Source organism: Pimephales promelas, chromosome 9, assembly GCF_988280905.1.
Source record: "Pimephales promelas chromosome 9, fPimPro1.hap1.1, whole genome shotgun sequence".
NCBI classification, from domain to species: Eukaryota; Metazoa; Chordata; class Actinopteri; order Cypriniformes; family Leuciscidae; genus Pimephales; species Pimephales promelas.
Genome location: NC_142777.1, coordinates 23,474,018 through 23,492,247, shown reverse-complemented (window position 1 = coordinate 23,492,247; position 18,230 = coordinate 23,474,018). Strand labels below are relative to the sequence as shown.

At 37.1% G+C, this 18,230-nt stretch overlaps 1 protein-coding gene across 1 annotated transcript; it reads right to left on the bottom strand.

The window, feature by feature from the left end:
• Nucleotides 1-1,956: 1,956 nt before the first annotated feature.
• On the bottom strand, nucleotides 1,957-17,917 carry lonrf4 (LON peptidase N-terminal domain and ring finger 4). The gene is made up of 12 exons (XM_039664586.2): nucleotides 17,041-17,917; nucleotides 13,403-13,521; nucleotides 11,744-11,866; nucleotides 11,450-11,614; nucleotides 11,103-11,232; nucleotides 10,342-10,417; nucleotides 9,159-9,273; nucleotides 8,764-8,885; nucleotides 8,376-8,534; nucleotides 6,324-6,486; nucleotides 4,790-4,939; nucleotides 1,957-4,691 (listed from the first exon to the last, which is right to left on the bottom strand). Exons 1-12 carry the CDS (start codon nucleotides 17,351-17,353, stop codon nucleotides 4,542-4,544), a joined length of 1,785 nt encoding a protein of 594 aa, XP_039520520.1. The 5' UTR covers nucleotides 17,354-17,917; the 3' UTR covers nucleotides 1,957-4,541.
• Between the last annotated feature and the right edge of the window lie 313 nt (nucleotides 17,918-18,230).

Genomic DNA, 18,230 nt, shown 5'->3' with positions numbered 1-18,230 from the left:
TGCATCATCATCGCTTCAATCAAGACTCTCCATCTCTGACTGTTTCACAAAATGAAGGACTGAAGGCAGGATCAAATTATCAACGTGTTTTAATAAAACTAAAGACAAACTGAAAAAGGTGAAACAGTGTGTAGACTACCATAACACAACCATACACAAACAATACCGGACAAGGAGTGCAGGGGCCTGTACCATAATGGTAGTTGAACAAACTCAGGGTTGCAGGAATAGTTTCGAGTTGATAAAACCAAACCAATCCAACCAGGCTTTGTTGGTTCCATGATGCTGATCCTCACCTTTCCCTGTCAACTCTTTGATCCTGAGTTTAGGAATTTAGGGTGAAACTCATTCAAAACTTATTGAAATTAATTTCTCGCAAGAGAAGCAGCGCAATTGACTTGTCAATTTTGAACACACTCACGTGTGTAAACACATTTTACTTCAACATATAGAAAGAGCAGGATTTTGAATAATTATTGACAAAAATGACTGTAATCTCCTCTCAAACAGCCATAAGCACCCAGAGGAGTTGCAGCCGGGGATGGTGGATCAATTTAGCTCACCGTAGACCTACTGCTCTCCTGTCTGTGTTTTTAATGGGCTTAGATGTTCACATTTAGATACATCACAAAGACGACCTCAGAGCTCCCCCTCACAACAGACTGTGATTGTGCAGGAATGTCTCTCAAAGCTTTTTACACTTAAAAGTTGCTTAAACATTTTTTTATTTAGGCCTAATCTAGACATTTAGTGGGAAATCTTGAAGGAGCTGTAAGAATTCTCATGTAGGCTAATCGTTTTTTTGTAACGTCAGACAGACGTTGAATTTTGGTTGGGAATAAAAGTCGAGTTGACGTCAGAACCCGACTGATGTTGGTTTCTGACGTCAACCCAAATTTAATTTTCAATGTAGGGTTTGGTCTTCTAAATGCGAATTTTGTCATTGTTTTGGAGCACACTAGCTTATAGATAACAGTAAGGATAACATTCATAGAGACTTTAAATAGGCCTAGGGCACTAACGTTAGCCTATTTGAGGGAGCAGCCATTTTAGTGTCTGCAAACATTGTGGACCCTTTTGAGTGCACTTATTCAATCTCCCATTCAATCCCACTATCTGAACTGTGTACTCGAAATACTTTTGAAATACGGGCAATTTCAGACTTAACCAATATCCGATTGACATATATTAGGCTAGTAGTCTTCTCGGCTAGATGTCATCCTCTTTTTTTTTTTTACCTTGTAGGATGTTACAATAATGTCCCTGTGAATTGGAGAATTGTAGTGCTGCAAACATATCCACATTGCTATCAGATGGTTTCTTAAAGGAATAGTTCACCCAAAAATGCAAATTCTGTCATCATTTACTACTCTAGCAAAATTATTGTTCATTGGACCCCATTGACTAATAGAATGGAGAGAAAAAAGGTACCATGGAAGTCGATGGGGCCGTAATCGACATTCTTCTAAATATCTTTTTTATTTGTTCAGCAGAAGAAAGATATATACACAGGTTTGGAACAAATTGAGGGTGAGTAAATGATGACAGAATTTTCATTTTTGAGTGAACCTCCTTTAATGCACTAATTTACTAACATTAACAAGTGGGACCTTGATATAAAGATGTTTTGTCCATCCATACATACAAAAAACAATAGTCCCTATTGACCTTTATTTAAGGTTTAAAAAAAACCTTAAAACTAGCAAAATATGATAGACCAGTCTGCTTGGAAGGGGGAAAAAATTAACATTTTTACTCTTTCACGGTAAGAAATGGAAGAAATGGATTAATAGATGTTAATCCATCAGACAATCTGGGGCCAATCATGTGATTGCATGACGCCATCTAGTGGATGCTTGGTAAATAAATAAATATGTTTGATTTTAATGTTGTTTTATTATTATTACTAATTTGATTTTGCATTTTCCAATGACAGAAAACCAATGATATTTTGAATGACTTTCCTGTTACATTTATTGTAGCATAATGCGTATTGTATAACTCCCGAAGAGTTATTCAACAAATCTCTTAAAAGAAAAATCACCGAAACAGGCCCCTAGTTTACACAAGGGATTACAATTTAAAAAATACTCTGGCAAAAGCTGCTTTTATTCCAAACACAACAATATATGACAATAAAAGAAAGAAAAAATACTTTGCATCAGAGTCCACGGATCATTTAAAAACAAACGCAATCATTATTTGCCATTGACTGGAAAATTTTTGCATCTCAAGCAATTTCTTAACAAAACAATGGATATAATCTTAATTATTGAGTTTTAATTGATTAGACTAATCTATAAAACCAAAATATTTTTATAGCTGATTTGAGGTTTACAGAAGAGTCCTTCTCCTTGTTTTTGAGACTATTAGTGAAGAATAAAGTCACATTACATGTGTACGATCCCAAAGCAAAACCACAGGTGTTGCCACTTTCACATACACTAGTAATAAACAGAAGGGTGAACATTTGACATTCTCAGACTCGATAGCATGTAACTGAATCCCACTACAGATAAAGCAACAGTTCTAATAGCATTTGTAAGTGATTTTCAAGTCCTTAATTTCAATTCCTGAGGATGGAAGGTATTTGACAAAAAGTGGGCACCTTAGACATGAAACAACACATCAGATGAAACAATCAGTAACGTTTCTATTATTTAAATTACTAAAGCAAATTAAAATAAAATCCTATTCTGATTTGAATCCCTTTCATGTATCTCTCTGATTCATTACGGTCTCATGAGAAACATAACTGAGGCCTCTTTCAATCTCATCTCAAGAATCTTTTTGTACCTAATAGACGAGCCCAAAAAATCCTTCAACCAAAAGTACCCAGATTTATATTTCCTCAAACAAGACACTGTTTCTGTCGTAAATCAGTACATTTAGGCATGCTGCATTGAAAACAGGGCTGAAAGCCAAGCCCCCACCTGTTAATAACTGGTTTTCAATATGGCAAATTGACAGTAATCTTCCGAGCAGTGCACAACAGAACACATCTGAAAAATGTGTCCAAAAGAAAAATTTGACAGTGCAGGTTGGTGCATTTTAACCCTTGTTGGACTTCCAGTAATAAAATTAACAATGGCACATTCACCAGAGTAAAAAAAAAAACAGGTAAGTTTTAAGCCCATTTAAGTGTTACATCACATGTAACATTGCAGTTTTAACATTCCTCAGAATGTGGCACTAAATAAGGAAATTAAATGTCACAGTCCTCCTTAACTAAAAATCTGAAACCAGATTAAGACGTATAACAAGGCACAAGCACACAGAAATAATCCAATATGACTGACACAGAGAGGTTTGGACAGCTGTACTGATCAACCAGATGGCTAAAACCTTCACAACACCTCACTCGACGGCCCTGGTGCCCATGACAAGTCTGAAACTGCAGTCTGATTGAGAATTGTGTACGCTACCGTTCAAAAATTTGGGGCTGGTAAGATTTTTCATGTTTTATAGTCTCATCAAGGCTACATATTTGATTAAAAAATATAGCAAAAACAATAATATAGGAAATTATCATTCAAATTAAAATATCGTTTTTCCTTTTGAATATTTTGAGCCCGTTCGTTGGAGCCCGGCGTTGATATTTTTAAAATGTAATTTATTGGTGTGATGGCAAAACTGTATTATTATGTTGAAAACGGTTGCCTGTTAAAATTATTGTGGAAACTTTTTTTGTTGTTTTTGTTTGATTAATACTAGAAAGTTCAAAAAACAGAAATCTTTTGTGACATCATAAATGTTTAACTATAAAACTTGTCACTTTTGATTTTAATTTCTTAAAACTGCTAGAATACTTTCCTCTCTCCTCCTTACTGTTATGCCACCATGCTTGCAACAGATTTAATACTAAAAATGAAACAAGCACAACTAGCGGATTTCATTCATGGAAAAAAGGAAGTCTATTTTATGTCATTAGTATAGCAATATTAATGTAACTCCTCATAATATGTCGCAATTTATGATTCTACTAAAATGTACGCCCAGAAATATGAGATTTTGAGTCTGTAGTCATAAGCGTTTCATTCATGCATAATCAATGAGCTCCTATTCAGTCATCAGAACCTTGGGCCAACAGTTTCCCTCTCGGCCACAAATGTGGACTACACATTTCAAAAAGAAAAAAATCCTGGCCAGGGTGCAGCACTACTGGAAACATCTCAAATGTATGTCAACAAAACTAGCTGCAACATTTGGCATCCACTCTGATGAAGTTTAATGAAGCGAACAGCGTGAACCAATAAACAGCTGTTCTTTGTAGAACGAGTCCTTAATTCTTTGGTGCTTGACTAAGTAGGAATTAGTTCAATGACTAATTCAATAGTTGTAAAGCCACTGGAACAAGTCCTCTTATTTTTAACCAACCCATATCATAGCGGTCCTTTGAATAATCCAAGCACAAGATCTTGTGTATGGATTATGATATGAAAAAAAAAAAAAGTGACAAATAAAAAATATATATATATATAAATTCCGTGGGGCATGCATGTGATGAGATCAGCAATATTGGCATATAATGTGTCTCTGTCCTAGCTCTGAGAGAAGTATTCTAGTACAATGCGTAGATGACCCAGTCTATCCTTCAGGGAAGTCAAAGACAGAACGGTGGTCTGATAGGCTGGATCTAACTGCAGCACTGACAGCAGCCACCAGCACCAAGCCGGTCCATTAGCAGATGCCTGCAAAGCACAAAAACACATTCATTCTCATTAGAAAGTTACTATTAAAACAAGATGGGTTGTTTTGCTAATAAACACAATATTCTGTGTGGTCTGACCTGAATGTTGTCCTCTTTCTCGGGCATGATGCCGTACTGCCGGCTGATTTGCTCCTGAATGCGGCTGTTCAGACGATGGTACCACTCTCTCGCCTGCTGATACACGCTGTCATGGAGAAGCTGCAGTAGTTCAAGCTCACCGCCTTCGACCTAGTAAACAAGTAGAAGTTTTACAGTTATTTATATGCTTTCTTCAACCTGATGATAAAACAAAGCTTGTGAAATCATAATGAAGAGGTGTTAGAAAAGAGCTTGAATTTGTTGACTAACAGGCAGATAATCACAAGCTGTTCTATGAATACACTTGGAATTAACGCTAATTAACACTACTGGATATTAAATTTGCAGTGCTAACAAAAGGTTTCTTATTTGCAGCCATTAAAACCAATATATCATGCAAAAAGGCTCAGGCTTGTTATTGTGGTAATAAACCCCTCATGAATCTTTTATGAATGCTTTTCATTTAATGTTTAATCATGACACCTTATTTAGGTGGATGAGATGAATAACCATTTGTAAAACAACCGGAAGATTAAAAAGTCCAACTTTATTTACTAATAATTAATAACTGAACATAAAACATCACACTGTTGCGTGGCTCTAAACATTTCATTAATAAACATTTAATTGTCAGAGTCGGAACTGTGTTAAACCGATAACTACAGTTTTTTCTAGAATATGTGAGGTCAACCAGATGCAATTTAATAAAAATAACTGCGGCAGCCAAATGGCTTGATTATTATTATTATGACAATCATCTTGGTGTCACTGCACTATTTGAGTGATCACAACAATCAAGATCATTTCCACGTATAGCCTCAGTGGACACCACAACTTCCTATGCAGTGCAGTGTACAGAAAGAGTGAAACTTCTGCACAAATTTCAATCTTGTGGAAGTGTCCCACAACAGGTTAGCAATATTAAAGCAATCCACCTTTATGCAGGCATTTGGATCATTAAATTAATATAATATTCTGAAATGCATGTTGATCATATTTAATATAATATAATAAAACTGGTTGTGATTGACAGTTATTAAAGTGACAGAATATTATAATATGACAAAAAGAGCTATCTACTGCCACAGTTTGCTATGGTAGAATAATATCCCAGAGGCTCACGCAGGCAGCACTTTAGTTTAAATACTAATATACATTATAGAATGCAAGTGAAACATTTCAGAAAAACATGTGCCAGATTTCTATTGTGACAAGTGACTGTAACCTTTAAGATGAGAAGTACATTAAGGGCTGTATTAAAGATACTTCCTATCTTAAGCCTTAAGTTAAGAACTGAAATCACCATAGTTACTAAATAGATTAGATAGAATTCTAGAATGTTTCAGTGGTAAGGCCCCATGAGAGCAATTTAATTTACATGACTCTTGTATTATCTGGTTATAAGGTTTAATTTTTTTCATATTTGCCTAATAGTCTTTATAGGCTTTAATAATGCTGTATTGCATTAAAGACTTCTTCCCATTGGACTTAGATCTGAAATTTGAGTTAATCTGAGCAATCTGTAAACTCTGACCTTATGGTCCTCCAGGTACTCAATATCAGCAGTGTGGTAGCCATCTCTCTGTCCTCTCCTGAGCACTCGGAAGCGACTTCCTCCCACTGTATCCACATAGGAGCGACCATCGGCAAGCAATTCAAGTTCCAAAATATCCAACATGCAGCCATAATCTGCAAAGCTGTGACAGGAAATTCTAGTATAAAAACACTGTAACATATATGGATTTAATGACATGGTGTAATAAGTCATGTGTTATTGTTCATCTGAGGTTGTATTTACCTAAGACCTGCTAACAACCAGATGATGAACAAAATTAAAAACGCAACACTTTTGTGAGCACTTCTCCTTTTTTAGTGAGCACTTCTCCTTTGCTGAGATAATCCATCCACCTCACAGGTGTGGCATATCAAGATGCTGGCTACTAGACAGCTTGATTACTGCACAGGTATGCCTTAGGCTGGCCAGAATAAAAGGCCACTCTAAAATGTGCAGTTTTATCACTCAGCACAATGCCACAGATGACGCAGGTTTTGAGGGAGCGTGCAATTGGCATGCTGACAGCAGGAATGCCCACCTGAGCCGTTGCCCGTGAATTGAATGCTAATTTCTCTACCAGAATTCGTCTCCAAAGGCGTTTCAGAGAATTTGGAAATACAACGGCCTCACCACCGCAGACCACGTGTAACTACACCAGCCCAGGACATCCACATCCAGCATCTTCACCTCCAAGAGCCATCCAGACAGCTGCTGCAACAATCGGTTTGCATTACCAAAGAATTTCTGCACAAACTGTCAGAAACCGTCTCAGGGAAGCTCATCTGCATGCTCGTCGTACTCATCAGGGTCTTGACCTGACTGCAGTTCATCATCGTAACCAACTTCAGTGGGAAAATGCGCACATTCTATGGCATCTGGTGGGGTTATGGTATGGTCAGGTGTATTTTATGGAAAACGAACACAGGTGCATTTTATTGATGGCATTTTGAATTCACAGATACCGCGACGAGATCCTGAGGCCAATTGTTGTGCCATTCATCCACAGCCATCACCTCATGTTGCAGCATGATAATGTGTACACAATTCCTGGAAGCTGAAAACATCCCAGTTCTTGCATGGCCAGTGTATTCACCGGACATGTCACCCATTGAGCATGTTTGGGATGCCCTGGTTCGGTGTATACAACAGCGTATTTCAGTTTCTGCCAATATCCAGCAACTTTACACAGCCATTGAAGAGGAGTGGACCAACATTCCACAGGCCACAATCAACATCCTGATCTACTCTATGTGAAGGAGATGTGTTGCACTGCGTGAGGCAAATGGTGGTCACACCAGATACTGACTAGTTCTTGTACCACCCCAATACAGTAAAACTGCAGATTTTAGAGTGGCCTGTTAATGTGGTCAGTTTAAGGCTATGTTTACACGGAAACGATTATAAAGAGAAAACGCAAAAGTGGCATTGCGTTGTGGGTGGGAAATCCGCGTGCATATGATGACGCAAAAGTGTGTGAAATTCAATGTAGTATGCACTTCAGGTGGCTAGGAGTGCATACTACAACAACACCAAGTCCGCGCGCCTGCGTACAACCTTCACTGTCAAGCAGACTTTTGCGTTTTTACCGTTTACACGGGAACGCGGCGGTGGAGGGTTTTTAAGATTTCCACTCTGGAGGGTGGTTTCACTGTTTTGCGTTTTTAAGCCCCCAAAACGCCGTCGCCGTTTAAACGAAAGGCGCATCCGATAAAATATTTTTACGTTTTCACCCGCGAGCATTCTCGTGTAAACAGGGCCTAAGGCACACCCGTGCAATAATCGTGCTGTGAATTGGATGGATTATCTCAGCAAAGGAGAAGTGCTCACTAGACAGATTTGTGAACAATATTTGAGAGAAACTGGCCTTTTGTGTACATAGAAAAACGTTCAGCTCATGAAAAACGAAGTGTTTTGTTCAGTGTAATTTGAGAATTAATAAGGCCTAAATTAAGTTTCCTAAAACCAGAAAGTGCGGATGCTAGCATAACCTTAAATGACAGATGTTAGCTGCATAATATTTTATTTGTATACCCTTTGCCATGCTCATAGCTGCACATGCCAAACTTTTTGGTGCCCGTCTCCATACATCTGCGCATCATCAGACGGTAGCGTGGCTCAAAGATGTGCAGCGGGCAAGGGATGCCAGGGTAGGCCACTGTGCACACAAAAATTGGGATGTCCTTGGTCAAACTGGAGATAAAAGATGGTGAATTAAAAGATGGCACACTTTTTCAGAGGCTTTAACAGTCCAGAAGACATTTGATATTGTGTGAAGACTTCTAGACACCATTTTATACATTTCGCAGATACTGGAGCTCTTCCAGACCCCAGCAGCATGGGAAATTCCGTTCATAGAAACTCCTTTACAATAAATAACTAGGAACACTGTTTTTTTGTTATCATTGAGAGGGGCACTCACTTTGAGAGCTCTTCCATCTCTGCCTCGTGCACCTGTTTCCTCTCTGCCAACTGCTGGGGGAAGAGGCGGCAAATAATCTCCTGCAGCAGCACTGTGGGGTTGTACTTCCTGTTCTTAAAATACTGGGAATAGGAAGTAATGTGGTGAGACTTTATACTGCTTTGGAATATGATTTGCTCTGTTTTATTTTTGTTTACTTGATTGACACAATACCGAGTACTTCATGAAAACATAATGTGATTGATTGTGAGTTAGAAGAATCAGGTCTGATTTAAGACATTAAGACATTTAAGACAATAAAAAACACAATTGCAACTTTATATCTCACAAGTGCGTTTTTGAAATATAAAGTTACACATATGTAATTACTGTAACAGTTTGTGTTTCAGTAGTACCTCCTGCAGTGGTTGTTTGCAGAGTGGACAGCGGAGATTGTGATCCAGACTTCTCTCGATGCAGTTCTTGCAGAACGTGTGTCCACAGGGTGTTGTCACTGGCTCATAGAATAACCTTTAATCCAATGATCATGATAGTGATCCATTGAGCACAGATAAGAGGTGGGAAGTTAATAAACACATCCGTTTGGACAATCCTCATTAAAAGAGAGAGAAATTTTAATCTGGTTTTATTTCATTTCACTAAGAGGATCTCTTTGCAGAAATATCTCAACTGATAATAACAATTAATAAGGAAAAATTAACAACATGCTGCTTAATTATTAAAAATAGTAGTGCACAGTTTTGTACATTTTCCAAATAATTCAACAGCCCGGACTCGATATGTTCCGGTTACACTACAGTTACCACGCCTCAAAACATTGTTCAATGTTTTATTTTATTAGTTACTTTAAACACTAATTTCTTATGCATCTCATCGCAAGCGGTGTCTAACTAATAGTGAAGATGTTAGTTTAACTGCTTTAAGAAACTGAAAAAAATGACATATAGCTTTTCAATTGCAAAACTATTTTACTAATAAAGACGACAACAAGTTTGTGTGTCTGTTTGTGTGTGTGTATGCATGGGTGCATGCATTTGTATGGGAGAGAGAGCAGGAGAAAGAGAGTGTGGTTTCCATAGATAATGAAAGGTAATTCCATTGCGAAATCATGGATATAGTTTGTCATTTTTATCCTATTGTTTGTTATATCAATTTGCTTTGCCAATGTCTTTGTAGGTTTTTGTTATTTTGCTGTTGTAGACTGTAAGGGCCTCTGAAAATCATATAACGAAGTGATATGGACATATAATGTAGTCAAGACATTCCTTTAGCTGTGCGCTTCCCTGAAAATAATTGCACACTTATATAACGTTTGTAAACCAGAATCAAGCATTTAAAAGCTCCATAGTAACTTACAAAACACTGGAATGACCACAAAACAAGAATAAAACAGTGTCATGACATTTCCCTATATTGAATTACACTTGTTAAAGTATTACAGAATATATTGTGCATTCAATTAAGCAAGCGCCAGCTGTAATCTAACATTTAAATACCATATCAAAGTTCCAGAAAATGCAAGGGTCTTGTAGCAGGATAAAAGGTCAGTGAAAAAGGACACTATAAATCTCCACTGACCTGATGCAGAGAGGGCACTCAAAATCAGTCACTGTCAGAATGCTGAGGCAGGACTCTCTTCCCACACTGCACACACCTAAAGAATCCAACAAGCAAAATAAACTTCGAATGAATGTCATTCTGATTTGTTGTCTAATCATGTCTAAACAAAGAAAGTATTATTTGAGAACTGCTTATGAAGTAAAAAGAAATAATATTTATATGAGTAATAATACTTAAAAATATTATTAATATATCACCCATTGTGTTTACCTGGGTTAAACAATGAACTACTGTGAACAAAATGACGATCATTTGTTTAATATGACAATTTACTTATGACATATTCAAATTTGTATACATATGCAATAAGTAACTCTGGGATGTGCGATACTGTATAGATAGCTTGACAAATGTGCTATATTATGAATATAATTATGGACAAAATGTCAAACCAGTCTCACACAATTTGCTGAAACCAACATCTACATACATTATTATGTATTCCTTACTTAATGTGTAGTTTAAAAAAAAGTATGAGATTAATGATGATTAAAAATCATCATCAAGTGACAATTAATTAAAATTGTATGACGCAAAGCAGGTAAACTAACTACTTTTCAGCATTCTGGTCAGGAACTATCCGTTTAAAAACTAAACTTTGAAAATATTTTAAATTATATTTGATACAAAAACAATGTTTTAATAATTTCTAGAAGGTGCATATATAAATGCGAATGGATTACTTTTGTTTCCATGAACAGTTAGTAAGATATCTTTACCTCCGTTCTGTTTCTCCTCTCTCTTCATCATCATTTCCTCATCATCCTCAGCAGTGGGGAGGAAGGACACGGCCTGACACAGGCTCAGGCAGCACTCGCCGCTGGTGCCATGCTTCACTTTAGTTGCATTCTAGGACAGAACAGGAAAGATCTTGAGAGTGAGCAAAAAATTTCCCATATAGCTCACATCACAAATTATTTATTTATTTATTTATTTTGCCATATCAGCATCTTAAAAAGAAGAATCTTTAAGAAAACATCACAACAACTATATCATATATTTAAGTTTAATATTTTAGTTGCTCACATTACCAATGTTACACAAGCGTGCTGTGCGCACACCTCACCTGCCCGGCATCACTTTGACCTTCAGCGCTGTTGTGCGTGTAGCGCTGAGTATCTGTGTGGCTTACAGAGCTGGTGATGGGACAGGGATCGTGCAAGTACTCCGACACAACATGCAGGATCCGTGGAACTTCTTCCGGTACAGGCATTCCCTCTGCTTCCAAGATCTGCACATCATGTAAAACATTTATTCATTTTTAAGCAAAATGTGCTCCATATTTGGATATTTTGGTTCTGACTCTCTCCAGAAAAGTGAACTGTTCATCCAACTTCTGGAAACTTTCTGAAAGACCCACCTTCTTAATCTGGTTTTTCGCAGGGGCAAAGTCAGGCTGCTGCTTCAGGCAGTGGTAGAACTGGATGAGGGCTTCAGTCTGTCTGCCCATTTCAAGAAGAACATTCCCTTTACGAAAGAACCCCTAAAAAGACACAAATTATTAACACAACTAATCTTATTCAAGTTTTTAAATATAATTTAGAAAGAATCCTCAGGAATAAAAGTACATATCCACCATTTTACATAATAAATATAATCCAAACGTAGTTACATAATACGTACAATACATTTACATTTGTTTAGTACAGGAAGATTCTTTAATGTCTTAAGTCTCTTATACTTACCAAGGCTGCATTTATTTGATCAAGAATACAGTAAAAACATCTTTTGAAATATGATAGAAATTTGAAATAGCTATATTTTTAAATTAAATGTGTTCCTCTGATGACAAAGCTGTTTTTTAGCATCATCACTCCAGTCTGGATATCACATGATCCTTCAGAAATGATTCTTATGCTGATTTGCTGCATAAGAATTTTCTTAATATTATCAATGCTGAATACAGTTTTGCTGTTTAATATTTTTTGGAAACCATGATAAATTTTCAGGATTTTATGGATGTAAAGCTAAATATATAGAGCTAAAATATTTTATTTTATTAAAATAAATAGAATACTTTTGTAATGTTTTAAATGTATTTACTGTTATAAATGTATTTTTTGTATTTACCATCACTTTATTTAAGGCTTTTTTTCTGAATAAAAGTGTTAAATTGGCCAGCAGACATATCACCCTGAAGCTAAGCAGGGCTGAGCCTGGTTAGTCCCTGGATGGGAGACCTCCTGAGAAAACCAGGTTGCTGCTGGAAGAGGTGTTAGTGAGGCCAGCAGGGGACGCTCACCCTGTGGTCTGTGAGGGTCCCACAGTATAGTGATGGGGACACTATACGGTCAAAGAGCACTGTCCTTCGTTATGAGACGTTAAACCGAGGTCTTGACTCTCTGTGGTCATTAAAAATCCCAGGATGCCTTTCGAAATGAGTAGGGATGTAACCCAGGCATCCTGGCCAAATTTGCCCAGTGGCCTCTGTCCATCATGGCTTCCTAACCATCCCCATATATATATATATATATATATATATATATATATAAACTAATTGGCTTCATCACTCTCTCTCCTCTCCACCACTAAGCTGGTGTGTAGTGGGTGTTTTGGCACACTATGGCTGCTGTCACATCGTCCAGATGGATGCTGTACATTGGTGGTGGTTGAGGAGATTACTCCTTCCATGTAAAAGTGCTTTGAGTGCAGAGAAAAGCACTATATAAATGTAATGAATTATTATTATTAAATTAATTTAAGAGTATTAAATATTAACTTTGAATGGTAGTGTATGCCACTAAACTGCTTGTGGGAAGAATACCAAACCACAATGTGCTCTGTCCATAACAAAAGGGATGACATAACTATGAAAATATGTCAGTCATTTCCGCAAAACCAAAACATGAGACTGTACAGGCATTCTAGAAATCTGGTGAGTATGCCAAATAAATTAATAAGTTATAATAGATTGATACAGAATGCAAAATATAACTCATCTGTCAAAACCATTCCTTAACAGTAATCAAAGTCTTGTCCCCTAGACAACATATAAATAACCAGTACAGTCAGCCCTCACCTCAGTCCAATTGGGTCGCACACAGCAAAGGTCATCCAGGTCACGGAGGGCATCAGAAAAGCGACGGAGGCCCATGCAAGCCTCGGCCCGCCACACTTTCAGACTCACATCATCCGGGGCTGTAGATGCAAGGAAAGATGGACATGTGGCTTTTATGGAGTTTTTTTTTTTTTTTTAAATGTGCATAAACAAAAAAAGAGAAACCTAAATGGATGGTATGAGTTGACCATCTAATAGCATAATGCAAAAAATAAAGAAAAGAATCGGTGTAATACATAAAGATAAAAAGCAACGAATGCAGTTCGCCTGCTATAAGATAAACAAAGGATCTGAGAGTGATCAAAAATCCAAAACTTCTACAAATTATTGCATAAAGAGGGACAGAAATTCAAGTTGCATTTCACTTATATAATGTGCACACAGACCGATTAAATAACCAGGATGTTACGTTACAAACCAGATTATGTTACGAATACGATTCTCAGTTACACAAGAGGGAAAGTTTATGTGGGGCAGAACGCTGAGCGTACAGCAAACTGCCTCTAATTGGATTCAAAGACTTGACACACATCTGCGGTTTGCCCGGGAGGGTTTATGTTACTAGACAGGATAACTCGTTCATTCAGTGGCTGTAAAATGATACGTTTAATTCACTAGAAGAGAAATGGTACTGTTGATGTTAATAGTCATGCTATATCTAAAAAAGAACAGCCTTACGATACTACCAAACTGCACTATAGCTCATTATGTCAGAGATGCATTAATTGCACAGGATTCTGCACAGCCGCATTCATGCATCTTAGAATATGTTCTGTAATGTCTCCTTTGTGTATATTATATACCTAAGGGGACTTGTTATTTCACCAATGTGTGCCCTAGAGATTCTTTCATGGCCTTATTTACCCTTGTTAGTGACATCAGCCACTAACATGTTATAACCAATTTTCACTGGTATTCATTAACCCTTTAGGAGACCTGAGATTATGAAATCACTTTTGCTTTCAACAAGCACGGCTATCTCCGCTCTCAAGTGTGTGAGTAGGTGGATCACAAAGACAATCACTACCAGTCTTCAACTAACCCACGCTGTGTTAAAATGCTGGAATCTAGGGCAATTTTTTCTAGAAACGACAGATATCAAACTCCTGCTGCATATGGCTTACATTCTCTCAGTCTACCTGTGTTTATAGGGTGATCTGATTCTATACATGCCTTTAGTGAATTAAATGGTAAATAAGATAGTTTGTCTCAAAATGATCAAAATGAGTAAATGATGAGTAGTTTACTCACCCTAATCTTGTTCCAAATCCTTAAGACTTTCATTCATAGAAACACAAATGAAGATATTTTTAATAAAATCTAAGATTTCTGTCCCCATTTCTGTGACAGCTATGCAACTCTAACACTTAGAAAAGTTCAGAAAGAGATTGTATATCTAATCCTAAGTGATTTAGTCTAAATTTTCTGATACGATTGCTATAAATGATGAAGTGATTGAATTTAGGATTTTATTCACATTTAAATATTGATCAGCGAACATAAACAGAAGCTCAACCATCTTTGCTTGACGCTTGAGAACAAATTTCATTGGTTCTTGCAGAAGGTTATACAACCTTTGAATGAATTGCTTTCTTTCTCGCACATCAAGCAAGCATGCTTGCGCTTCCATTTACCAACTGATGCGTGAGTTGATGAATGTTTATACATGAATAAAATTTTTTTAAAAATTATGTGTTCCTTGTATAAAGCGATCATGTCTCTTCAGAAAATTTTGACTAAACCACTCAATTCATATGTAGGGTGACCAACAGTCTTGTTTTCCCAGCCAGGACATGTCCTGTTTTCACGTCCTGTCCTGGCCGTCCTGGCTGTCCTGGCTGTTTTTTTATGAAGTTATGAAAATGTTCTGGTTTTCCAAAAACTGCTGGGAAAGATCAGCTCTACAGCAAAACAGATGGGCAAACAAGGAGGATGAGGAAGGAAAACAGGATAAAGAGGAAGAAAACTTAAGATAAATATATTTTGTTGATATGTTTTTGTAAGTTTGTGAGAGCTATTTTTGCTCAATTTGTAGGTATTTCTTTTAGTCATTTACTGTATTATTTACATATTTATTTTTCTAATAGAGTAGAGACATTATTTCTATCATTATTTCATTCATTATTTTTGAAACCTGTCATGTTGAGTAACCTCTGAGAAGCATCTGAATTTGTGTTTTGTAATATAACGATTTTATATCCATACAGAGGAGGCATAGCCAACTTTAAATGTATTGAAATGAATAAAGCATCTTTTAGTAAACTACGAGTATCATTTGAGTATCTGTTTGCCGGGCCGAGTGTCCTCGTAATCAAAATATGGACACCCTACATATGGATTAGTTTTGAAGTGTCAAAGTGGTAGTTGTTTAGATGTCAATGGAGGTAAAGAAATCACTTAAGTTCATCAAAAATATCTTTATTTGTGGTCCAAAAATGAATGAAGTAATTTGTGTTTGGAATGAGGGTGAGTAAATAATATATATATATATATATATATATTTTTTTTTTTTTGGGGGGGGGGGGGGGTTGGTGTGAAGAACAAACCCTTTAATTACATAATCTCTATGATGCTTTTTCCACAGTGATGTCCTGAACTGACATGATTGATAATCTATTAACAGATTCTTGAAAATGGTATCCTCGTTTAATTCAAATCATCATACTTCTGGATGTTTTTAATTTCATTCAACATATTCCCTTTTCCTTAGTGAATATGAGGTTCACAAACTCATTGGCCTACTTCAGCAGAATAAGGTGTGCTGTCACTGCATAAATGTCCTATAAAAGGCAAGAGATATCCTGCACAGCAACAAAAAAAGGTTAGCCTACAATTTGCTTTATAAAATCTAGTTAGCTTCCTTCCTATATACTACACACAACCTAGGCACCTTCCATGTCACTGATCATCATAACACCAAATTTGCAATTCTTGCAAAAGGTGGGTTTACTTTCTAGAGGTAGTAAACGCAGTGGATTAATTCATCCTAACTATATATATATATATATATTATATATATATATATATATATAAGAACTAAAAAAATAAACATTTCGTTAATTTTGTCATGTGAGCAACCAAAAATAACACAGATAAAATTCTCGCGACATTACGTAGCCTACAACATGCAACACTAACAGTTTGGGTTTATTTTAAGCCAGACATAACGCTAGAAAATTAGTCTAATAACTTGCGGTTGGGTAAGTGACTAAGTTAATTCTGTAATCACTCTCATAAATCGGTATTCCGATTCCGATTCGTATGTTTTGATTCACAAAAAAGAATCGGCTCTCAATAAGGATTCTTTCGACTACACTCGCTCTATCTCTGTTTTGAAATCAAGCGCCTTATTAAACATCTAAACAACTAAACATAAAACAATTTGGTTTCTGTTATAATAATAATAATAATAATAATAATAATAAACAGTGTTTAATAGAAAAAATTATCGAATCGAGCTCAGTTTATAGTTTTGAGCCAGTCACAGTCTGAGCATCTGCATCAGTTGACATTACCGAAACGGAACACAACGAACCCTGTTGCACAATAAACACCCATTTGGTTGCATAAGGTTATTTAGATGGAGTTTGCATCCTTACCCATCTCGATCCCTTCGTCCGCAATACGAAGCGCTTCTGTAAACTCGCTGGTTTTCAGCTTCTCCTGAATGTGACACTTCATCTTAGTCTCTTCTGGGCAACATTTCTCAATGACGCTGAACAGTAACACGTTGTTTTTGATGTTTTTCGCATCTCTCTGTTTCAGTCGTTCTTTGCAGGTGGGGCACCGCGAGGGCAGGAGAGCGCCCATGCATCTCCTGCAGAACGAGTGACCGCAGCTCATGGTCACGGGCTCGCACATGAGGAACAGACAGATCGGACACTCCAACAGATCCATACTGGACTCTTTCATCCGGTGACCGCTTCCTCCTGAAAGTTGAACAGCTGATGCCCTTTGTCAAAAGTTACAGAGCTCGATCCTTGAGCGTGAAATGTGCTAACGTTATGGTGAAAAAAGTTAAATGACAAGGGTAGTTTAACAGCTCTCCTATCTTATTTCGTGATGACTGCTTTCATAAGCTTCCAAAGGCCGATGGCAGTTTCTGCGAAATTGAGCCGAGACTATGAGCATGCTTTAGGATTCCCTCTCCAACTTACTTTTATATATGACAATAGATTTAATACGTATAATTATCCGTTGTCAATCATATCCCAGTCTTTGTTGTGAGAGTAACGTTTTCCCTTGTTGTTGTGTATGATGAATCGGTTCACTCCACTTCAGTCCGAACACCGTGGCTTCGCTGACTCCTCCGAACTCCATCAACGCAGAGCAAGGACAAAATAAAAAGCGACCGATAGATCTCTATATTCCTGTTTCCTTTAATTTCGCCAGACCAACATCTTTCTCTTGTATTTAGACCGCAGATAATGCTGGGTTCGCCACTGACACCATTACATTACATAAATAAAAAGAAAACACGTGACGCGTGATGGTGCTTCCCATTGGCTCTCCCGCTCCGTGTTCCACCCTGTTGTGAAACAGCGAACGCCGCGTTTCATAACAAGAAATCTCGCGCAGTAAGTCAATGACAGACGTCTACAAAGCAAACTCTGCACATGACATGTAGGTGCTCAATAATTGTGCTTCGATAAATGCTTTCTTGCCTTTTCTTTGTGTAATTTAACAGTTTTCGCACGTAGTTAGAGGTTTTGCTTTACATGTTGAATCATGTGATCCTGCGTTCTGAGCCACTGATAATAACATTATAAACCCTGAGGAATAACATTGT